The sequence below is a fragment of the Symphodus melops genome (genome assembly GCF_947650265.1).
Source record: "Symphodus melops genome assembly, chromosome: 5".
In the NCBI taxonomy this organism is placed as follows: Eukaryota; Metazoa; Chordata; class Actinopteri; order Labriformes; family Labridae; genus Symphodus; species Symphodus melops.
The window spans coordinates 26,791,449-26,815,545 of NC_136695.1; the positions used below are offsets into that span (position 1 = coordinate 26,791,449).

At 42.3% G+C, this 24,097-nt stretch overlaps 4 protein-coding genes and 1 long non-coding RNA gene across 7 annotated transcripts in view; all 5 read left to right on the forward strand.

Annotated features, from left to right (window-relative positions):
- Positions 1-154: 154 nt before the first annotated feature.
- On the forward strand, positions 155-3,992 carry rnf183 (ring finger protein 183). Of its 2 annotated transcripts, XM_079343397.1 has the most exons (3): positions 155-315; positions 882-942; positions 2,446-3,992. In XM_079343397.1, the coding sequence occupies exon 3, from the start codon at positions 2,488-2,490 to the stop codon at positions 3,442-3,444; it is 957 nt and encodes a 318-aa protein (XP_079199523.1). In that variant the 5' UTR covers positions 155-315; positions 882-942; positions 2,446-2,487; the 3' UTR covers positions 3,445-3,992. The 2 variants fall into 2 exon arrangements, with proteins under 2 accessions (XP_079199523.1, XP_079199522.1); XM_079343396.1 differs by lacking the exon at positions 155-315 and having other exon boundaries at positions 648-942.
- Positions 3,993-5,288: 1,296 nt separating this feature from the next.
- On the forward strand, positions 5,289-7,014 carry LOC306823810. The gene is made up of 2 exons (XR_013779060.1): positions 5,289-6,610; positions 6,714-7,014. It is a non-coding gene; the product is annotated as an uncharacterized lncRNA (long non-coding RNA).
- Positions 7,015-9,572: 2,558 nt separating this feature from the next.
- Positions 9,573-12,707, forward strand: mgat1a (alpha-1,3-mannosyl-glycoprotein 2-beta-N-acetylglucosaminyltransferase a). Of its 2 annotated transcripts, none has more exons than XM_079343587.1 (3): positions 9,573-9,865; positions 10,236-11,165; positions 11,362-12,707. In XM_079343587.1, exons 2-3 carry the CDS (start codon positions 10,533-10,535, stop codon positions 12,058-12,060), a joined length of 1,332 nt encoding a protein of 443 aa, XP_079199713.1. In that variant the 5' UTR covers positions 9,573-9,865; positions 10,236-10,532; the 3' UTR covers positions 12,061-12,707. The 2 variants fall into 2 exon arrangements, with proteins under 2 accessions (XP_079199713.1, XP_079199714.1); XM_079343588.1 differs by lacking the exon at positions 9,573-9,865 and adding an exon at positions 9,874-10,109.
- Positions 12,708-13,620: 913 nt separating this feature from the next.
- sh3bp5la (SH3-binding domain protein 5-like, a) lies at positions 13,621-20,720 on the forward strand. The gene is made up of 6 exons (XM_079343648.1): positions 13,621-14,421; positions 14,907-14,969; positions 15,381-15,509; positions 17,177-17,341; positions 18,131-18,304; positions 18,545-20,720. The coding sequence occupies exons 1-6, from the start codon at positions 14,167-14,169 to the stop codon at positions 19,088-19,090; spliced, it is 1,332 nt and encodes a 443-aa protein (XP_079199774.1). The 5' UTR covers positions 13,621-14,166; the 3' UTR covers positions 19,091-20,720.
- Positions 20,721-20,835: 115 nt separating this feature from the next.
- gabbr1a (gamma-aminobutyric acid (GABA) B receptor, 1a) overlaps positions 20,836-24,097 on the forward strand; it is a 90,064-nt gene continuing 86,802 nt past the window's right edge. Inside the window, exon 1 of the mRNA XM_079343646.1 lies at positions 20,836-21,682. The gene's annotated coding sequence lies outside the window, so the exon portion shown is untranslated. The remainder of the gene's footprint in view (positions 21,683-24,097) is intronic.

Here is a 24,097-nt window from a genome sequence, read left to right on the forward strand (position 1 = left end):
TGTAAAATTTACACTTAATTTGATTTACACTGTAAATCATTACTAAACGTTTTATTCAATATGCATCCTGTAAAGCCCTCGTACAGCTGCACGTTTGTGACACTTCATCTCATTCAAGAGAGCGCGTTTTTAAAAGCACTATATTGATGTTTGATGCTCCGGCTTCAACAAATGTTTTTATTGTCATTTTTGTCTGTGTGTATTTTCAGATACCTGAGTTTAAAAAGGGCGTCACCAGCAGTGTGTGATGAGTAAAGGTTAGTTAGCTGACGCATACTTACAAACGGCGGCCGCAGAGCGTTGGAGGTATGACAGGTATGAGGTGTGCAGTGTTGACACTTGACTCTTTTAACAGCCACAGTGAACATTTCTGAACAGCCGCTGTTCTTTTTCTTGATTCATGTCACATAAAGCAAAAACTACTTCCCTAACCATGTGTCCCCATTTCTCCCCCTGACATCATAATTAATACTTAAATAATGAAAAGAAGATTTACTCGTTGAATTCACCATCACCTTAAAGGTGACTATGACTCTGCAGTGTGAGTAGATGGAGATGCATGAGATTTAATCTACGTAAATGATTATATTTATAATCTACACTCTGACTGTCAAAACAGAACAAAAATTGCTGGCGAAACACAGCTGGTCCAACTGGTCCGACAAGGTAAAAAAAAAAGGGGAGGGTGAGGAGGAGGGTTCAGGGGAGGCAGTGCCTTGTAACAAAACAAAAAAAAACAAGATATGAGGAAAGGCACAGAGAGAAGAGGAGAAACTGGGACAGCAGACGGACCAAAACTCCTCAACAGGAAAAGTCTGAGTGGTGAATGTGTAGGAATGAAGTTGAGTGATGTGACATTTAACTGTGCTGATACACTACAGGATTATTTAACCAGTCACATCATCGCTGACAGCGGGATTTGGCATTCATCTACCTCCACGGGTTAGTGTTTCTGTGTGTGTGTGTGTGTGTGTGTGTTTCTGTGTGTCTACAGATTCTGTACAATGTTTGATTTTTTTTGTTCTTTGAGACAGTTTTTTTTTCTTCTGCTGCTCACATGCATGTTGTTGTGCCTCCTGCGGATTAAAATAAGTAAATGACTCACTCTGTACGACAGAAGTGTGTGCAGGAATGTTTGCTATGACTTTTGAAAACAATGAAGCCCTGTCACACACCTGAGTCACTCCACAATGACTTTTTCTTTTGCAGGTTTCAGACAAAATCTACACTAACTCAAACCTTTCTGCAGGACATCCAGTTCTACAGACATGTGGAGAAGCTTCTTATGTAAATACAGCAAGTCATTTTAGAGACTGTAGGAACCCCTGCATGGTTTAGGAACGCACAACTCTCAGCAGATGTTATCTTAAAACCCCTGTGAGGAAATGTTTTACTGGTTATGAAACCGACGGAAGCTAACAGCGAGGCCTCTGTGAGTGTCAGAAAAACAAACCAGACCATCAGAGACAAGATTTATGGATTGTGTTTTTGTCTGCGCACAAGTGGTGCTTTCACACATGCTCACTCATCCTTAAAAAAAAACCCTCTTAAATGTTCAGGGTGAGCTGCATGTGTCAAAGCGAACAGCTGAAAATGTTATTTGAACTTTACCCACTAATTTTCCCGCCTGCTCCCGAGTGCATATCCCGCATGAAGTCAAGGTGAGCCACTGTGAGAACGCAGCAGGAGAGAAGGGAGAGTGATGACGTTTATGTCCTGTGTCCGGCACACTAATATTTTACAAAACATGACCAGTGTGATCTAAATGATGTGCACAAAAAGAAAGTGCTACATTATGTTTTCTGTTCATCCTTGTATTGATTGTCTTTGCTGTTTTATGATATTAAGAATGTGTCTATTGATTTAAAGCTTAAATACTTAGTCCACCACTCCTGCATCGTTCTTTTTGTCCCTCCTTCCGTCTGACATAGATATTCTCCCAGTGTGAGGTGAAGACATGACTCGTGAAGATTTAAATGGCATAAGTGAAAATGGTTAAGATGATTTACAACACGCTGAAAAAAAAAACCCCATACTTTTTGAAAAATTCCTAATGAGTGAAACACTCGACTGTGAGAGTGAGCAGGATGAGATTTGTCTTCAGAAAGCACTATGAGCAGAATAATATCAGCAAAGGGGTTAGAAGTAACACTTTGTCCACAGGGGTCGCCAAATTCAACACAAGAAAGATGTTAAATTCTTCAGACTGTTTCCTTCTCTGCTCGTGTCTGAGAGTTAAAACATTTTTTCCAGTTCGGTTCAACGTTTGTAAATGAACAGTTGGAGAGGACAAATGGTCCGCAGGTTGTAATGCTTTACAGCAGCTTGTCTTGTCTTCAACAATATGAATGTTCAGTAACTATGTGTCCATTGAAGAGCTGTGGAGTTATACATTTACATTAACAGGCTGGGACACAAACTCATTCAATGTCTTACTTTCCTCAGCTTCTGTTTGGAATCCGTGAGATCGACCATCCTCCCTCTAACATGAGTGATGACAGGGACAGACAAAGGCCTGAAAGGAGCCAAAGGCCTAAACAGGCCCAAAACATCAAACCCAAACTCAGCCAGAACAAAAAGGAGGACTACTGGAAGAAGGAGAAGCCGGCCAAAGTGAGGAGGTCCAGGAGCAATGAGTCAGAGAGGGCAGAAAGAGGCCGGAGGAGGGAACAAGACCGTCACCACGGAGAGAGGAGGCAGAGGGGGAGGAGTGAGGAGGCGAGGAGGAGAGACAGGAGAGAGGGAGGGAGTGAGCGGAGGACGGTGAAGCCCCCTGATGACGTGGAGGAGACAGAGTGTGCCGTGTGTTTCTGCACGTATGATAACGTCTTCAAGACCCCAAAGCTGCTTGCATGTGGGCACACCTTCTGCTTGGAGTGCCTGGCTCGCATCAATGTTACATCGCCCGAGCTCAAGACCCTTACCTGCCCTGTTTGTCGAGAGGTGACCGAGCTCCCCCACGGCAAGGACCTCCCCAGGCTGGGCAACAACCAGGACATTATCGGCAAACTGCCATCAAACATGCAGAGGGCATTATCCATCAGATTCAAGCGCAGCAAGGGCAAACTCCTCCTGAAGAACCCTCCTCCCAGCAGCCCCACCAAGCCGAGCATCCTCACCCTACCCAAAAAGAGCCATGACACTCAAGCGACAGCAGGCGGGGAGCTACACCTGAACGCAATGGAGCAGGGAATAACCCCGACCACAGTGGTGGACGTAGGCAGGCCTCCGAACAGAGTCAGAGGTCGCCTGCGCCGGTGGTTCCGCTCAGATCAGTGCTACTATGTCGTGGTGGCGTCCATCATCACCGTCACTGTGGCGCTCATGCTGGTGGGGATTCTGGCCTTCGTGATCATACCCAGTGTTTCCGGCGGTCGGAGGCCCACAGGCCCAGCAGGGAACCAAACAGGAAGTGACGGGTTAAATCCAGGGGGACGTCCTTGAACACAACACAAATGAAAGGACTTGCAGAGATGAGACTTTAAAGTTCGAGGAAGCAAATATTAAACGTGTTGATGGGACTGTCGGTGATCCCCGGTTAGTAAGGGTGAAGTGAAAAAAAAAAAGCACTGGGACACATTCCAGCAAGTTCACCGTGAAGAAATGAAGGGAAACAAGGACAGCGACATTTTTTGAAAACAAAAGACACACAGACCTGAAGCTGCACATGAAGGGAACAGGGCAGACGTGCATTATTATTGTTATTTTAAACATGTCTGTGATTACTGTGAATGCCCGAAAACACTATAAGACAAAGTTGATTGATAAGCTGTAAACTTTTAAATGCACTAAACTCTGTGATATGAAGACCTCAGTATTTAGTCTGATTACCAAAACGAGTTCAGGGTTTTTAGTTCATCCAAGACCAACTCATTGTACATAGCCAGAGATGATTTATATGATTATATATGGACTTATAGTTGCTCCTCGTCCTCATATGAATGTATTTTTAACCCTCTGCCCTTTGTTAAATAAAGAGCTTTTTGATAATACACTTGATACTTTTTCTGCAATCTAATCGAGGTTTTTAAAGCTCCTGTGAGGAACTTTTAGTGGGTGTCCCCTGTGAGCAAAGCAGTACATCTTATCTCTTTGTTTATCTTGTCCTGTAGATGTTTAAACAGCTTTTTTTTAAAACAAAAAAATCCCATCTTGCTTTTCGTTACATGAACTTTTGCTCGTGAAAACGTAAATGTAGCAGTGTTGTGTTAGTCGCTTTGTGTGACACCTACCCTGCCGCAGCGTTTCCAGGCTATACAAATGAATCATGAAGAAATAATCAATGCCAATGTTGATGGTCTGGTTTGATTATTGAAGCTTATAGATGCATCAATATTAATGTCAATCTGTTTTATAACCAGCTTACAACTCTTCAAAGGAGCTCTAAATGATATGTATTACATTGACCTCTTTTTTTAACCACTCAGCCTTCCCTCGTGTCAGTTTACAGGACATTGGGGACTTCCTGTTCATTTTCCTAACGCGTGTCCCCTGCTGAGTCAAAACAGCTTGGAGACCTTTCAGAAACCTGCACATCTTCCTAAGACACCTGATACCCTCTAGTGGTGTAAACAAACCAGTTAACAGGGAGCCTTGTGTATACTGGAAGTCCACTTCAGTTTGCCTCTCAGCTCTTTATGCAAACAAACCAGTTTGACAGACCGAGTATCTTCACCTTCACGGTGTTTACCCCCCCCCCCACCCCCCCCTCTAACAATCTGACAATGACACCAGATATCTGATCCTTCCCAGCTGAATGACAGAAGTCTGTTGGTGTATATGTTACATTTCACTTTATGAGGTTAAGTGTAACCTGATAAATGTTTATTTATGGAAAAAGTGTGTATGTTATGCAATAAGTCTCACATGTAGACTTCTCACCCCAAACACACGCAAAGGAGAAAAAGTAAAAGGTTCATTTACTCAAAATGATCAACATTTGAACATCTTTATTTTAATGTAGCTCCTGTTTTTCTACCTCTGCAGTTCAGAGGGAGATAAATATTAACAAGAAAGTTTATTATAAGCATAGAAATATCTTACAATCTTAAGAATGTGAAGAGCTGTTTACAGTCTTGAATCTGTGAAAGATAGATAGATAGATAGATAGATAGATATATACTTTATTGATCCTGAGGGAAAGTACGAAGCATCCTAAACTTGTAAAAGCTACTCATTTTGCAGAAATATGGAGCAGGTCTATTAATCCATTTGATCAGATTGTTAGTGATGCAGCAGTGAGTGAGCAGCACTTTACTGCCAGCTGCAGCAACTTTCATGGACAAAGGTGAAGTTTGAGAGGCCAGTGTTTCTGAGCTGAGCGATGAGAGAGTGAAAATAAAAAGAACAAGCAGGTGTGTTTGTATGTTTCTTCTACTTTTTGGGAACAGTCCTGGGACAATGAAGCCTTTTATTTTGAAATTTGGTGAAGTATAAAAGTACAAGTGTAAATGGACTAAGTGGGGCTCATGCAGTAAAGTAAGGATGATGCAAGCATCAGTAATGTTGCAGCACCTAATAGTGGATACATGCATACACCATAACACTCTAAATGGGTTATTTCTTTAAAAGGAACCTGATGTTTGATACTTAAACTTTTTGCTGGTTTAACTTTTTAACTTAAATAAAGGATTAACTTTCCCCTTCATTGCTTAAAGACACACCCTCCTGAACCCCCTTCCTGTACTATCGAGGCAAATATGGTCCGGTGTACTTGAGCAGAGGAGAGCCCCCTCCTCTAATCCACTTCTTGCACATTAACCTTTCTGCGTTATGTGACTGCCTTGGACTGAAGAGGAGCATTTGAAAACCTGAGCGAATAAAAGGGACGCAGATCTGTGGTGAACATTTGAGGGCCATTATGGCTTCCACTCCCTCAGCCTCAGCTTTGTCTGCTGTTCTCCGGTGTCGCCGGAATATCTGGACCAGGAATCCGCCGGCCAAGCGGCCTGCTACCTCGGCGTACAGCCTCGGACTGGCTGGCGGCGTGGTGCGCGACTCTCCAGCTGAGCGCAGCCGCTCAAACCAGGCGTTTTCGTGGGAATCTTTTGTCCAAGGAGCGCGTCTTGATGAGGGCAGAAGACTGACTGTAGCGTTTGAATCTCCTAGGGTTAATGTTAAACTGCAGAAAGAAAAAAAATCAAGGGACATGAATAAATTATATCATCCAAAACTTTCGCAATCTTCAGAGCACGCGCGCTCAGCTGTGCCTGGCGGCCAAAACGCGCTCGTGTGTCAGCTGGCACGCTTACTGACAACTAACCTGCCTGGGATAGATAAATGCTCCACAATCATTAAAATGATCAAATATGAAACCAGTGCTGCATATATTTGTAAAATAGTTTTTGTCCAAAAAAACAGCAAATTTCCAGCTGGAGTTTTTAAAGTGTCCATAACATCTCCATGTTTGATGGACCAGAAGGGACAAATACCATCTTACGTGTTATCTGGTTGGTCCACACTGAAGAGCACGTGCTTGTCTTTGACTGCTCTGGTGTCGCAGTTTCTGTTTTTGAAGCTGGTTTGTGGGTCAAGCAGCTGCCCTGGTGATGCTCCTCAGCTACTCCAGAGCCAACAGGAGGCGACAAACAGCAGGAACTGTGCCCTGCAGGTGAGCGTCATACTGCATAAGACAGACCTTTACAACAAGAGCACAACATTTGTGTTAATGTATAAAATACGTTTTGAAAATAAATGTATCACTCCTCTTGCAGGCAGATGGAGAAACACCCACTAAGAACAACAGTGGCTGTGGACAGATAAACACAGAGGACAGACCTGACTGAGAGTCCAAGGCCTCAGCACAAAAAAAACACGCACTGTGTTCGTACCTTATTTATTGACTTTTACAGAACACAAGTAACATTTGGACTTCAACCCCTGCAGTAAAAGAAAAACTAAAGCGGATGATTTTTTTGTACTTTTTCCTTTAGTGCATGATCAAAGTCAGCAAGCCTGTAAGAATGCATACCTGTGCAAAATAAGAATAAAACACCTGCATTGTTTGTAGTCCTATTATGTTTGACACGTGTATTTCAGGACTCCTGGTGGAGAGGCTAATTTGGACGTCATTATCCAGAAAGATATGTTGAGATCATTAACATTAAACTGGCAGTATTGTGAGAACTTGAAAATAGTCTGTCTTGAATTAAAATCACGTTTTATCAGCAAAATGAACACAAAAAAATCCCATGTAAAACGGATGTTTGTGGCATTACTGGTTATAAGTCTACATAAGAAATGGAGTTAAAGGATACAATAATGCACATAAACAATAATCTAGGCCTTTATATTGTACACATTAAATAACAAAGAACACTGTTCTGCATCTCTTACTTTTGATAGTTTAATTATTTTTCTGATAAAGTGTTTGTATTTTCTCTAAAGAAGGATTTTGAAAACAGGACTTGTTTTGATGGCGTGTTACTCACTGTGGTCATAATACATTATAATGGGGCTACATTACAAAGTGACTTTCACCACATATCACACAGACTAAAAGTGTTGGTCTACCCATTAAAACTAATAGCATTGAAATACACACACACTGAATAAACCTTTTGGATTCAGAGTGTCTTGCAAGATCACTTCGTCATGTGAGCTGCAGCAGCCGAGGATCAAACTTCAATCTCCAGATTACAAGATGAGCTGCTCTGCCTCTGAGCCACAGCTGCCGCTCATTTCTTTCATTACAATCATGGTTGGAATATGAGTATATTTTAAAAAAAAGCCTAATGGTTTTTAAATGTGGAGTTAGCAAGGGGGGGGTTGTTATTGTGTTGTTAATGCCAGTGTTTAGATCGGTCTTGTGACCTGACAAGTGCAACTTTAAACGCTTTAACCACCGTGCTTGAGAGGACAACTGGAGTCCTCTCAAGCACCACTCATTTTGGGGTTGAAGAGGTTTGAGAACCTATGGAATTAGCTAATTTCATTTCTTTTACAGTGTTATCTTGAACTGATTAAAGGTTTTGTCTGTAAAATATTGATCCTGAAAATCCCCATTACACATGGAGTGTGAAGTGCAAACTTTCTTCTCACATGCAGTGGAGGTAAACACCATAAAACAGGTATACTTATATGGAATATACGAAAGCCAAAACCAAGGGTTGCTGAACTGCAGCAGTTAAATAAATGTAAACGGGTAGTTAGAGATTTTGTTAAAGTACATGGTGGAGTCAGACCGAGTTTATCTGTATTTGTTTTCAAAGGCAGCGATGGTAATTTGAAATTAAAATTTTGAAAGCAGCATTCCCTCAGTGCTCTGTCTACACCCATCCCCTCTGGGCTCCCTCAAAAGCAACGCCCCTCACTTACAGTACATGCAAGTGCGCCATTGGTCCAGAAGCAGGCCTCAGCTTATCGCTTGCATCGTGTAGAAACTAAGTCGTCCCATTTCTCATTCAGCTGTAACTAAACTGACAGTTTAAACTCTGTCATTGCTGATGCCCTTTAAGTTTGGACTAGTGAACACAACAGGTAGAGCATGAGCAGGGAGACACAGAGATGTGATTGGTTCATTAGACTGATACCTCGTGGCAGACAATGGTCGAAGTTTGTACAGGCTTAGATTTACAGATGAAAGATTTTCTTTGTTCCTTTTTCAGAGCACATGAATTATTAAATTCTATAAAGACCTAAAGACAATTTCAACTATAGTCATTTAGTATCTTTGTATGCTTAATGTGTTAAAAATTAAAAGAGTAGAACACAACACTACTACATTTAAAAGCTGTTTTTACAGCCAGCTAGCTGGAATCACTGGTTCATTTTATGGTCCCCATCTTCTAAGACGTGTTTACACTTTGTTCTGTACCAATAAGTTAACCAATGGTGAGATAGGGCCCAAGGCCAGGGGGCCCAGGGGGGATTACAAAACGTCAATCACTGTAGTAGCTCAAAACACTTAATTTTTTAAAACTTTATCCATCCCCGTGGGACAATTAAAGGCACAAAGAAGCACCAAGCGGTCGACCGCAAGTGCAGCGACCGTGCAAACATGCAAAGTTTGCAGTGACAGTTGGAAACCTCCCTGATAGGTCCCCATAGATAACTGAGTAAAAGCTGCAAGTCTAACCCTAAATGTGTGGGAGTGTCTCTTGAATCGTTACTCCCATGAGAAACACTTGAGGTTTTAGGTGCCACTTTTATTATCTTTACGTTGTGTAATGTACAATTTGGAAATATTCATCCACCCATCGTTTCCAGTTCTCAGACTTTTGTGCTGCAACAACAGAGAAGGTGATAAGTATGTTGTTGTGTTGATAGATAAAAAGAGAACAGAATATCTATTTACTGAACCACAACACATTTGCCTCACTTCCCCAGAGACTTGATGCAAATTACCCACACACTGCAGCAAAGGCAGGAAAAAAACACCTTGTTACCTCCCATTTAATTATTATTATATTTAGCCTCCTTGTCTTTCATAACCATATTTTAAAAACACAAGTGTGTGGAAGCTGACAATAAAGGCATAATAAATCCTCACAAAGACATCATATGCTGCTTAATAAGCTCAATGAAGAGCTCACACGTCAAAGTGTTGTGTAATTTCTCAAGGTGACAGTTAGGGCGGGACTTCCTGTGACTGCGCGCTACTCAGGAAGTCGTCGTGTTACTTTTCTCTCCTCCTCCCCTTCCTCCTCCTCTTTCAGTCTTACGAGAAAAAAAAAACCAGACAAACTAAAGCGGCGTTAAGTTGCGTTTACAGCCGGTGGGGGGGCCAAGGTACGGAGCCGGTAGACCAGCTTTTCCTTCGACTCGACCAGGCCTCTCTCGGTTCTTGTCGTTTAACTTTAAAGGTTGTTACCAAGGAAACGGCGGTGAAATGGCTGCAAGACGGAGAAGTCCTCACACTGTCAAGGTAAGGGGGCTAATTCCAACACGCTCCTCCTCGATAAGCTACAGTATTTACAGTTTGTGTAGAAAACCAGTCCGTCTAGAAACAAGGAGCTCAGCTCAGTCGAAACTCACTAGAGGACGTTTTCTGTGTCTTCATATCAGACAGTTCAGTTTATTTGACGAGGCAGCCACAGGTGATAAGAACAAAAAATCGATACGGCACAGTTTGGTGATTCATCACTACATGTTACGGAAAGGAAGCAGAAGTATGAATAAGCTTGCCTAGATTTCCTGATTTTGCTGTTTTTTTTCATGATTCTGCATGTCACAGCTGTCTTTATTGCATTTTTTTTCCATGTAATAGTACATTGTGTTCTCGGTATCTTTTTCAGGTGGAAGGGGGGTAGTGAAAGTTGAGGCTCTTCCTGAATCTGAAAACTTCAACTCCAAGATGCATCGTGCCCTTCGTCGTAATTTAACTACCTTTTCCTTCACTGACACTGTATTGTGTCCTTCTTGTGACTGCCCAGAGCCAGCGAGGTGTGGCTCCAGCTCCCCAGTCATGCACTTGTGATGATACACATGCTGCCCTTCCCATATCCCATTCCTATTGTCTGTAATAAGGACAAGTCTTTCTATTCAGATCCTGTCCCCCTGTTCCAGCCTCCCTCCCTTTGAGTTTCTGGGCCATGCTCCGCAAGAGAGGCTCTGTCATTTTTTGTGGTACGTTCCTGTTTGTCACCTGGAATGCCATACTTGTGCTTCTGCTGTGGGGCCGGCCCCCGAGCGGCCAGCCGGAGGAGCCTGGCGGAGGCGAGGGGAAGGTGGGTGCAAGGCCTACCAATGATGTGGTGGGAGATGTGCTCCGGATGGCGGACGCGTTTGAAGCCGAGCTTGAAAGGCAGAAAAAAATCCTTGTTGATATCCAGTATCACCAGTCACTGTGGGATCCGTCAGTCAAAGACAGACCAAAGGTTGTCTTCCCCAGTCAGCCTGTCATTCCTATCCTGGTTATCGCCTGTAACAGGGTTACTGTGAGGCGCTGTTTGGACAAACTTCTGGAGCACCGCCCTTCAGCAGAGCTCTACCCAATCATTGTCAGTCAGGACTGTGGACATGCCGAGACTGCTGAGGTGATAAAATCCTATGGAAATAAAGTAACACACCTGAAACAGCCCGATCTGTCAGATATACCTGTCCAACCAGGACACAAGAAGTTTCAGGGTTACTACAAAATCTCCAGACATTACCGCTGGGCTCTCAACCAAGTGTTCAAGACCCTCTCCCATTCCTCTGTGGTGATTGTAGAGGATGATCTGGAGGTAATCATTTCATCAATAAACAACTTTGAATGTTTTTACAAATATCCAATACGATTTATACTTAAACTTAAATGTTCATTTTATGATGAAATTAATAAAACATGTCTTCATGTGTTCCATATTTCATAGCTGTCTTGAGTTATCAGTTGATTTCCCTCAATTCACTTTCATATGAATTATTAATTTCCCACTCTAGGTGGCGCCAGACTTCTTTGAGTACTTCCGTGCCCTGTTGCCACTCCTGCAGTCTGACCCCAGCCTGTGGTGTGTATCAGCTTGGAATGACAATGGCAGAGACGGCTTCGTGGACCCAGGCAAGGCTGACCTGCTCTACAGGACAGACTTCTTTCCTGGTCTGGGCTGGATGGTCCTCAAGGATGTGTGGGACGAGTTGGAACCGAAGTGGCCCGCTTCATTCTGGGACGACTGGATGCGCCAGCCCGCACAGCGCCGTAACCGTGCCTGCATACGTCCAGAGATCTCAAGAACGCTGACCTTCGGCCGGCAAGGCGTGAGCCTGGGTCAGTTTTATGACAAGTACCTGCGTTTCATTAAACTAAATTCCGAATTTGTGCCTTTCACCAAGATAGACATGAGTTACTTGAAGGAGGAGACGTACAGAGAAAACTTTAAGGAGGAGGTTTACAGTGCTCCTGTGGTTACATATGAAGATGTTAAGCAGGGCCAGCTAAAAGGACAAGGGCCTTACCGCCTTCAATACTCAAGCAAAGACAGTTTCAAAGTGATGGCCAAAAACCTGGGAGTCATGGATGACTTGAAGTCTGGAGTCCCGAGGGCAGGATACAGAGGGGTTGTCAGTTTCATGTCGAGAGGACGGAGAATCTACCTGGCCCCTCCTCCTGGATGGACCAAGTATGATACCACCTGGAGCTGAGAACCTCGAAGACGGACAATTTATTGTAGACTTTTTGTAATCAAAAGTTAGGGAAATCATTCCAGACCAAAGGAGTCCTTAAACGTTCGGTGATTGAATGATGTGTTCTTTGACATTCATGTCCATGATCATTAGGATGGATCGTCCCTCTTTCTGGTGTTGGGGCGATTGCCAGTGCCACTCAGGTTTTTTAACTTTACTCCAAAACATTTCTTACAGTGTCTGATACTGCCTGAACAGTTTGTGTGAAAGAACTGCTGTTATTCATCAGAGATCTATTTTTTATATTATGCAAATTATGCACACGTGTTCATTACTGCATTCAATGCAATGAGCTAGTTTGCCGCTATTGTTTAAATTATTTTCATTTTCTGGTGAACTGTTTTTTGTCCTTAAAGAATATGAAAACATAATCTGTGGTATGGTGGCTTCTGGCAGTCGTGACTGGTCATAACTGCAGTATAATCGGTCATTTGATTCTTGGTGTTTTTCTTCTATTGAAATCAGTTCTTCCTGCTCAAATTATAATGTCAAATGATTTTGTGCAATGAGTCTATAATGGCAGTACTGCTTGCAGGTCCATTACCTTGCAAACTAAATCTGTGTGTTTGTATATTTTTGGAATAAAAACAAACAATACACATCTATCTTTTCAATGTGTTGCTTTTTTTGTTTTTAAAAAGTTTGTATAAGCTCATAGACAACAGTGAATTTCTACACATTCAATCTGTGCAGTCAAAGTTCAAACCCATAATTCAGCATTATGAATGATAGTAAAGCTCCAACACTGTATGAAGACATCACATGTGATGGAGCAGCCAAAAAACTGATGGAAATTATATATAATACTGTTTAAAAATATTTCATTTATGCAACCAAAACAGTAATGTAAAAAGTGTAATAAGTGTTTATAATTCTGTTAAATTGTTTTATAGAGCTGGGAGAAAAGACAATTGATAGCTTATGCAGGGTTAGTTGTAGTTATATGTTACATATAGGAGTATCCTATAAAATGCAATAAATTCATGAATACATTTATTATAAAATAATAAACATATCATTCAATTTCCTTCATCCACACGAATCGTTTTTTGTTTGTGAATTTTGTAGAACTTAAGAAGCAAGAACAGACTTAAGAGAAAAAAAAGCTTCATCGTGTTTAATCACAGCTATAATCAAAGCAGACAGATTATTGTCTTGTGGAAAAGGGCAGAGTCAGGACATGTTTTTTTTTCTTTTACTATAAAAGAGTCTTTCAAACAACTTCTATGAAAATGTACGACAACAAAATAAATCAGAGATAATTTAAGGATGAATTTCATAAAAATGAACATGTCGTGTTGAATGCCCCTCCTTAAATTTACTTTGAAATGTTTATCAGGGTAGAATATTATTTCGTTTTTAAAGAAACTTCGTTCACTTTAATAGTTGGAATGAATTTCTTTTTAATACAGTTAATATTATTTATAAAATGACTCCATAAGTATACTGCAGTGGGAGGAGTTACTTTGAAATAACGCCCTGATTGTAGAATTTCTACCTTTATGGGCAGAAAAAAACATACTTTACCAAACGGAAATTAAACTGGGTAAATTGTAAATAATTTCTCTGTCTACGGAAGCCGCCCAGGTCCAAACGCTGGAGCGCGTTGCTTAATGCTGTTCTGTGTTTACTTCACTTGAGATGATGATGTGAGACCAGAAACCGCTAGCTAGCTAGCCTAGCTAATGTAATGGAGAACCGGTAAGAGATTGAGGGATGGAGGGACGAACACGTGATGATGGGGGTCAAAGTAATGTCCCAGTTTTTTTACTTTTAATTTAATGATGACTATTTTGTTATCACTTTGCTGTTGCCAAGGAAACTATAAATCCTCACTGGCTACGTTAGCCTTGTGAGTTGCTAGGCTAAGCTACATCGAGGCTAGCCGCAAGTGGGTTCGTGTTTCGATGCCATTTGATATGGCACACTCTACAACACTCCCAACACCGGGATTTATTTTCTTAGTTACTACTGCTGAATAACATTACATCGCTGTTACCTACCCTTGGCTTCTGGGTAAAAAAAGCTGTTAACACCTTAAGCTAACGGTGCTGCAGGCCTGGAATGGAGCCAGGGGACTTGAGAGAGAGCCCCGCCGGATCCGGGGAGTCAGATGCGGGGGATTGGAGGGAGGTAATTCCCGGCGGGGTGGTGGTGGAGGAGGAGGGGGGCGAAGAAGAGGAGGTTAAAGCTACCGAAACTAATAGAAACCCTCTGGAGACGGTGGACACCTGCGAGGAAAGCGAAAGTGAGAAACAAAAATGCGTGGGAGAACAAGTACACAGCCCCTACGAGGAGGAACTGGACCCCAGAATCCAGGTATGAGAGCTTGATGTTTGAGGCACTAAACTCCAGCATTCGCAGACTTCAATTTAATAAGCCAGACTGGTATCATAATATTTATATTAATAGTCATTATTATTATCATTCTAACGGTACCGGGGTGGGAAACGCCTCACGGAGAGGGAGCTTTGTTTTCATTGTCAATCATTTGAATAATGGCCTCTATTGTATTTTCACAATGCTAATCCTCTTCGATGATGAAAAAGCTTACTTCATCACACACTTTACCGCAGTTACCATTGCACATTACAACAGCATAATATATGTAAAGGTCAAAGAGTTCAATTCACAATATATTCTTATTAACTCAAAATATTATCTTCACATCATTAAAGCCTCAAAATGAGATGACAACACGTATAAGTGGAAGTATTGTTATAAAGACTTTAGGAGTTAGATGTGTTTTTGTGTAGGACTTATCATGAATGGACTGTTTATACATTATTTATGTGCTTTCACAGGAAGAGTTGGAGCATCTTAATGAAGCCAGTGCAGAAATCAACAGACTCGAGCTGCAGTTGGATGTAAGTATTATTAAACACATTTAACCCAAGTCGGGGGATTTAATCATTCTTCCCATATAAAACTGAATATTATGGAAAACAGAATCAAGGCTTTGATTTGAACAATAATTAAAAGTTCTTGTGAAATGTAGAAAGAGTGTACTACCACCCTGGGAAGTATACTCAAGAGTCTGTCTCTGTTGTTAAATATTTTAGTAGTCAACCTAGAAGAAACTAATCAATGTTATTATTTAGTTTTCTCTGTTTTAAAGCGAAAGATTTAAAGATGGAAAGACTCAACTTGTGAGTCAACTAACAGTGAGAATAACTCGATGCTCAGTTGCTGCCATAATCCTCTGTGAAATATGATAGTGCAGTCATCCTTAATACAGTTAAATCTAATCTCCTCATTGTCATGCATTAACCTTTCAGGATGGCAGATCAGGGTACCGGAAGATTCTCACAGAGTCTGCCAGGAAGCTGAATGCTCAGAGCTCTCAGCTTGGTGGGTGCATCGAGAAAGCGAGACCTTATTACGAAGCTCGTCGTCTTGCAAAAGAGGTATCACTATCTATACATGATGTGTGTGTTGTCTTGTATGGTTGAAATGTTGCTTCTTCTTTTTTTTAAAAGGTGGCCCGTAGCATCAAGATCTTTTAAAAATATATCTTTATCAGAAATACAATTTACTTTATAGAGATGCAAGATTTTTTTAAAAACCTTTATTTAAGCAGGTAGTAAACCAATTGAGATCAAGATCTCTTTCATAGAGGTGACCTAGCCGAGAGGGCGGCGGCACATGTCATGAAGAACATTACAATTTTAAATAATTTCTATTCATCTTGTTCTTCTTTGAATCAAAATCCACACAACATCCTTTTAGTAACTATGCTTGTAGAGTGTAGAGCACATTTTGGAGGAGCATATCTAATGAGAGTGGATATGGATTTTATGTAGGTCCTGACATGCTTAATGTGCATAAAATTGTCATGCATGTAGGACAAAAAACATCAATGGGGAGGCCTTTTGGAAAATTGCAAGGGGGCGCCACTGAGCCATTTTGCACATTTTCTGCAAATTTTTCGCCAGACCTGATGAATTTCCTGATGGAAATTTTGGTGACTTTTCACTCGCGTTCAAGCTGTCAAAAATTGCTGCAAAAACTTGCGGAACTTGCAATAAAAGTTACTCCTTTAGGCCCACAGTGACACCTCCTGGCTGCTTCACTCTGCCTTCTCGTCGCTCAGCACATCGTTTCAACAATCCAAGTGCCTGTTTCAAAGAAGAGTGGTGTAGACTGCTGGCTGACCTGAGCACGCTGATGCAAAGAACTCAGTGTGGGCCGTGCACGTGTAATCACTGCAGGGACACTGGATGTTTTGCGATGTGTTGACTCTTTGATTTAGTTATTTAGTTTCTTCCTACCTGTTGGAGCAAACAAATAATCATCGTTGTGTCACTCACCTCGAGCTCTGCCAGAAAGTTTCTTCGTCTTCCCTCCGGTTGTTGTCGTCGTGATTCACCACTGAAAACCTTTGATCCCCTGGCTCATGTTTTGCATAGACCTGTTCGAGGCTGATGCACGTACACCCGTTTTCAGGTGGACTAATATTTATAAATGGAACTTGGCGTGCAGAGATGAGTATGCGTGGTTTTTAATTTTATATAAAGAAAAAAGGTGGTTCATGTCATTGAAGGGATTTTGTTGTAGGTACACTCATAGTGGTGATTCTAGGCAGTGCACTCAGTGCTGCTGCCAATACTGTATTATTCAACTCGTTTTCACTTCTTGAAAACTATGGAGACAAGAACTCTTAAATGTTAAAATCTTTATGTTGCAATAAGCAACATAAAGATTTACCGATGGACCTGGTCATCGGTGAGAATGATTCAGTTACAGGTTTTGTCTCCAACCCGCCTTAACTGAAAGTAACACTGTTTCTGGATGTGAGCTGCATGTTTTCCCTTATAGAAGCACTGACTGTTCGATATTTGCATGATTGTAAACCATTGAATATTCTTATTAGAATAAAAGTGTCTTCAATAGGTTTTTTTTCTCTTAATGCTCTTTTGTAGATATATTGACCTGATGGACTTGATTCCTTTTCTACTTCAAACATTTGGAACAAAATAATATTTGGCAAAGAAGTTGAGCCAAGCGGGGGAGGGGTTGCTGTCTTTGTCTTATTCCCCCCTGCACCCTGTCATAGTTTGTTTTCTGCTCTCAGGCTCAGCAGGAGACCCAGAAGGCGGCCTTGAGCTATGAGAGGGCCGTTTCTATGCACACAGCTGCCAGGGAGATGGTCTACGTGGCAGAGCAGGGCCTCATGGCTGACGGCAAGAACACCCTGGACCCAACCTGGCAGGAGATGCTCAACCATGCCACCTCCAAGGTAACAAAGTGAAAAAGAGCGACACGTGCTGTAAAACCAGCTGGGTGAAGTAGCTCACATAGTTCTGCTTCCTTAGATAGGATGATGCTTGCTTTTTATCCAGTTAAAACTACAAAGAATAAAACTAAGGATGTAAAAGGTGAATGCAGACTTAAGAACAAACGGAGCAGAACGAGTGTAAAGGCATTACTTCCTTGTTTAATGTTTATAGCAAACTAAAGCGTACTGTAAACAAACAATAAAAACCTTTATTACGAGCGCTCCATGTGTTCACAGTTGACCTTCAGTAAACAGCAGAATCAGTTTTATGCGTTTCCTGTTTTCAGCTTTATTTGTGAGAACAGTTTAGTATTTGTGGTTCTGATTCCTTCTTTTTTTTTTTTTCTTTTTTTTTTTAAATCTGCTGCCTACATTTCACACGACACAACTTGACTGTTGCCCGTTCAGTTCGAGATTTGAGTTTGTTTTTCTCATACTGGCGAGTGTAGCCTTGAGCAACACCGACCCTTTTTTTTCACAAGTGCAATAATACTCCCCAGGACCTGTAAATAGACTCAGTGATGTGTAAGATGTCACTTTAACTTGAGCAGTCTGGGGGAGAGGTGATATGGAGCTACTCAGTGTGCTCCTCTATTTGTTTAGTTTGGACTAATAGCAGCGGAGCAATTAACAAAACAGAACAGGCTGCAGTCCTTGAACACACCAGCCTTGGCTGTGTGTGTTTGTGTGTGTGTGTGTGTGTGTGTGCGCGTGCTTTGTTAACTTAGTCCTCCTGCTTGTTTTTCACAGGTGAACGAAGCTGAGGAGGAGCGACTGCGCAGCGAGAGGGAACACATGCGCGTCACGCACGCCTGCCAGGAGGCTGAAGCTCGCGTTCAAATGCTGCAAAAGTCCCTGAAAAGAGTCATTGTGAAATCCAAACCTTACTTTGAGCTCAAGGCCCAGTTCAACCACATACTGGAGGTAACACACACACACACGCACACGCACACACACACAAACAAATCCAGACTCAAGTTACGATTCATATAAACATCTTTTTCAAATGTTTTATTCCTCTTGGTTTTACAAACACAGAGAAAAGAACAGCTTTGTTCAGCTTGGTGAAAACGTTGTAATATCTTTAATATTCACTCTTAGCTTATGGCATGAAATCAATGTGGAAACAACTGAGGGATTTAACTTTGTCCTCCATGACTTCAGGAAAACAAGACCAAGGTGCTGCAGCTGGAACAGCACGTCGCCAAAGTAAAGACCCGCTACTCCATCGCCCTGAGAAACTTGGAACAAATCAGCGAGCAGATCCACGCACAGAGGGGGAGGGACCAGGCGGAGGGAGGCCGTCCCACAGCGTGCAGTGGGCGAAGTCCTCCTGTCGGAGCTGAGTCTGACCCCAGAGTGAAGCAGGAGGTTGGAGCGTGCAGTGGTGGTGCCACAGGGACGGATCGAGTTGATACAGCTGCGAACCTGGTGGAGAAATACAAGGAGAAAGAGAATGAAAAGGAGAGGGAGCGGGCGGGGTCGGATTCCCTGTCGGTTTTCAGCCTACAGACCATCGCCTCTGACTTGGAGAAATACGACTCCATCGAGCACCTTGGGAATCTCAGCGATGTAGGGAGCGTAACCGGGGATGAGGGGGAGAGAGAGAGAGGCGCGGTGATTGATAGAAGAGACAAGCTGATGGAATCAGTGGCCAAAGAGCGCCAGCAGCAGTTCTACAAGCAGCACCACCGAAGCTTTAGCTTGTGAAGCTTTCGTAAATGTAACAGCTCGATATGCAAAACAAGTCAAATATGAGGTTTTTAAAAAAAAAAGTACAAACTAGGGTTAACATCGCTGTCTTATAGGTACAAACCAAAGTATCATAGAATAAATTTGCTGCAAATGTAAAACTTGAGTTACGCTGCAGATGTAGATGTATAACACTTGGTGTAAATAAGCTCGTGTGTATTGACTGACATACTAAAGCTGATCAATAGTTAACATTGCAGCCTAGTTAGAACATAGCTCTTCTGGCATCTAAAGAGCTTTCAGCCCTCTAGGACAAACAAACTGTATGCTCACTCCCCTGTGAGGGCTTCTGGGTAGAGTTTGTTCCCCGAGCATGAAGAAAAAGCAGAGAAAGATCAAAAGGCCCTGCTCCCACAGAAATATATGGAACATAAAAAAAAAGAAAAGAAGAAGCATCGTTTCTGTCTTTCTTTCCCAGGCTAATCGTTGATCTAATTTGGTGAGACTGGTGAAAACCAATCCCTCCCTTGTGTCCCCCTGGAGTCGTGTCATTATTATCATTGACTGCATCCGCGTGGGGGGGGGGGGCGCAGGGTCTCTGCATCCACACTCCTGAGTATTTCCCCCCTTCACTCTCTCAGTTTGAAGGAAAGAATGACAAAAACGTCTCTCTGTCGATGCAGAGTTGAAAGCATGTTTGAATTCACATTTCATGTATTTATTTCCGATAACATGCTGCGAGAGGTGCTTCGGTATTTATGGCACGAGAGAATGCGTTTTTTTTTTTAAATTTCTTGCGATGATGGAAAAAGAGTGAACGCGGTCTGAAGATGATAAAAGACTGTTTCACTCTGCACTCCCGACAGCATGCACTCACAGCGGTTGGCTGTTTAAGCAGACATTAAAAATGTGTATTTGGGGTAATATGCTGACAGAAACACCGACACTACTGAAGCTAAAATAGCGCTTAGTCACGTTTTCTTTTCACGTCTTTATGCTGTAGTCTCATGGTGTTCAGGCCTTGACAGGATTTGGATGTTGCGCACATTCAAACAGGTATTCTTCCTTTGTTGGCCTTTAAAGAAACAAAGTTGTCCTCGTTATTTGAAGTGTGCCTTTACACTGATCAAGCAACACATTTTGCACGTGTCGTACTTCTTGCAAACTCGTCTTTAGTTCTGTTTGGAACCATCTAAAGAAAAACTTTGTGCCCTTTTTAATTCAGCAAAACTATTTTAACAGTCTGGTCGCCGTCGGCACCATTTCCAAATGACACTTGAATTTCTGTTTCTTCTGACTCCTGTGATGATTGCTTCTATGATATTGTCCTTTTGATTGTCAAAGTGTGAGATGCTGAAGTCAAGAGATGACTTGTAAATGTATGTAATTATTACAAAGCTGGAAAATATTGACATGTACAGTTACATGTGTTTTTGTCTGATTTGACTCCTTTGATTGTACAGATGTTCTGTAAACCTGCAGGTTATTTAAAATCAATGTTACGGTCGCAGTTTATCTCAAACGCCTCCACTTCACTCCTGTCTTAACAAATAGGCTTCAACTTTTTGGATGCACATGTGAATTATCTCTCACTCCTTCGAACGTATACATTTGTCATATCTAGAATCAATAAACCAGATAGTACTGATTTGGCTTTTTTCGTTTGCTGTTGATGGATACAAAGAGCTGAATGTCAAGAGAAAGGACGGGATGATGAGCGACTCAGAGAGAGGTTATGTCTTCCCCAGCCTTCCTTTCAATTATTCAGCAGATGTATAAATATGAAGGAGGATGCTGATCTGAGAATAGATGGCAGAAGAGGAGCAGAGCTGGTGGGAGAGCAGAAAGGAGGAGAGGAAGGAGTCAACACTCTGATTTAACAGATGACCGGTGTTGTAGAAATAACAGACTGCAGCTTCATTGACTTAACTCCAAAGAGCTTAGGAGAAAAGGCTTAACAAAGTAGTAGTGACTGTTAATACCACAGCGCCATATCTGCACCTCCATCCGTGTCTAGTCCTCCCGCCGTGCTATAATCATTCACAGGAGGATGAACCCGCAAGCTCGTCTGAAACCCAAATCCTCCTCGTGAGATTCATTATGATATTTTGCTTCAGTGGTCCTGTACCTCAGCGTGTTTCATTTTTGAGGGAGGGGTAGCAAAGGGAGAAAAAAAAAACCGAAAAGGAGAGGAGCTAATGCGTGAGAGAGGGACTGTTACGCACAGTGCGTCTCCATCATGACGTCGTGAATTAGCTCAAGATCGTAGAGGGAGAGAGGAAAAAAAGGAGGGGAGTGTGGTGAATCGGTGTTTCGTCGTGTATGGGGATGCGTTTGTATATAGTGCATGTATGTTTTTTTGTATGGATTTTTGCCATTTCTTACCTTTGCCATGCGTAATTGCAATACACGGAGAAAATCGGAATAAGGAGACGTGTTGTTTTTCTAACAGCCTGTTTACGAACGGAGCAGCTTGCACCTTTATAGCCATATAATTACAGCCATAAAAGAATCGTTGCAAAGATGCACATTTTTACCAAATAATCCGACCCTGGGCTTTCCCATCCGGAAGACGCACTGTTATCTTGACCGGGCTCATCGAAACTAATAGTAAGTACACATGCTACAGCTTTGCTTCAGGGGGGGCTACATGCTACTGTTACTGTAGGGCGCTATATTAGACCATATGTATCCAGAAAAAGACTCAATTTCCCATGCAGATGATCTGTACAGATGCTAAACTCGTTCATTATTCCGTATGCGGATGCTGATCTATTTTCGATAAGCGCAGGGCAGATTTGTAACGAGTTCCTTCTTGCAAGAAAACCACCACCACCATCCTGTCTACATCTTTTATTTTACGCTTTGGAATAAATAGGTTAACATAAGTTAATTTCACATCTTTTTCTTGGAGCAACATTGTGCCAGTATGAGCAGATGTCATGTTATTCTGGACGCTCGGTGTAGAGAGATCCATATGTGGGCTATACGTGCGTGTTAACATGGTCGGCCTTCCTCTACTCGACATCACGGATTCCCTTGTCAACAGCCGACAAGTAACTACCGGCAGCATACGGTTGGTGGCACCCTCACTGTGACCCTCACATCTCAATAGTTCATGCTCAACCATGCACAAAATACAGCATCTGAGTCTGCCCCCTCCCTCCCTCCCGTGAACCTGTCCCCTGCTTAAAAATAGCCACTACATGCATCTCAATGTGTGAAGTGTGAGCTGTGTTTGCGGCTGTAATGGACCCTTTGCTTTGCAGCTACCGGCATTACAAGCAGCCAAGGAAGTAGGCAGCGTCTGTGCAGGAGTGGCATCAAAGGTGCAAGTGGAATTGGATGGGCTGTAGTTTTTGTAGGAAGGTGTTGCAATGTTTTTGGAGCCACTCAGGCTCTATCCATGGTGCTGAAATCCTTAATTGGGTTTAAAGCTTGAGGCTATAGTTGAACAGACCCTCTTCCCCCCCTGCTCTGTGTTCAGTACTGCAGCCTCATAGCTGGTGGTGTTAGCAGGTTTTTTTTCCCCCCACTGCTGCTAAGGCTGCCTCATCTGTGCTACACTCACTCACGTATTTTTCTTTTATCCGGCCCAGTGTGTGTGCGCTGATATTAATGAATCCTGCTGGGTCCGTCCTTTCTTCCCCTCTTCCCACCCCTCCCTCCTTCCCACACATGCAGGACAAAAGCACACACTGTACACTGCCAACACACACACCTACACCCATGCACACACACACACACACACACACACACACATAGTACGCACTCTCTGGTGGTGTCTACCTCCTGCATGCTTCTTGTCAGTGAACTCTAAAAATACACTGGATAATGCTAATGAAGTATCCAGCAGAGTTTGTCTGTCTTCCACAAGCGAGCCTCGCTACCATCTGTCTCCCTCACTGTAGATCTTTACTTTGTAATGCCCCCCAGCCCGTTCCAGCCCCCACCCACTTCACCCCCCCCCCTCCTCCCACCCTTGTTAAGTGTGAGTGTTTATGTTTTTGCATGTGTGAAAGGCCTCATAAAGCAACATTTATTATTCAAAACTGCAAATGAGCAGCTATAAATAGGGTGTTTACCATTGATAACGGGAGTCGTGTTTGTTTGTGTGTTTGTGTTTTCCCCTCACACCGAGACTCCAGGCACTGTGGCGCACAGGACTCAGGGGTCTTAAGAGGTTTTACTGGTTCGCAGAGCACGCTCTCTCTGGTCTGGTGAAAGCTGCACATGACGTTAAGATGGATCAGGGTTTACAAGATTTATATATCTGCCATCATTTCTACTTTTATTAAGACTGGGCTCGACTACAGCTAACCCCTGAAGCTGCTTCAACCCCCCCTTCAAGGGTCATTTCTATACGTTTTTAGGATTTAAATCAAGGGTCGATGGAAAGACAATGCTGTACTGTGAACCAGATGAAACAAAGATGGAAAACAAAAATGATCTGTACTTTAATCTAGATCAACCCTTCTACAAGTTACTGTAACAGTTTGCTCTGTATGTTATTTCTTGACAGATATTATTCTTGGATTGATTTGTAGTTCACCCTTCATTGAAAGGGCGACTCTTACAGTCTTAGAAATCTAACTCTTTTTACAAACAGAGTGCTGCTGGATATGTTAAAACACTTGTATTCAGCGTATGTGTCCAGAGACTCTATTTACGAAATAGACCTATCCGCTGTTACGTGATCCACTGGTTTGTGGACTTTCGGATTTGAAGCCTAAAGTTAGATATTTTGGCTGTCCATCTTGTTTGTTCAGTTGTGGAGCTGAACATGTTTGGATAACAGAGTACTTCAAAGCAACAACCTTCAAGGTTGAGAAATGAAGCAAAAAAAACCCAAAACCCTGCAGTTTCTCGAGTGATACCTTGAAGGCAGGCTCCAAAAACCAAAGAATACCCATCAGATGTCATTTTAAAATACACAGAATTTGGACAGTCAGCCTTTTCAGTAGATGAAAATCACCACTGGGACCCTTTAGCATCTGAAATGTAGAGTTCAAGGTGTTGAAGAAA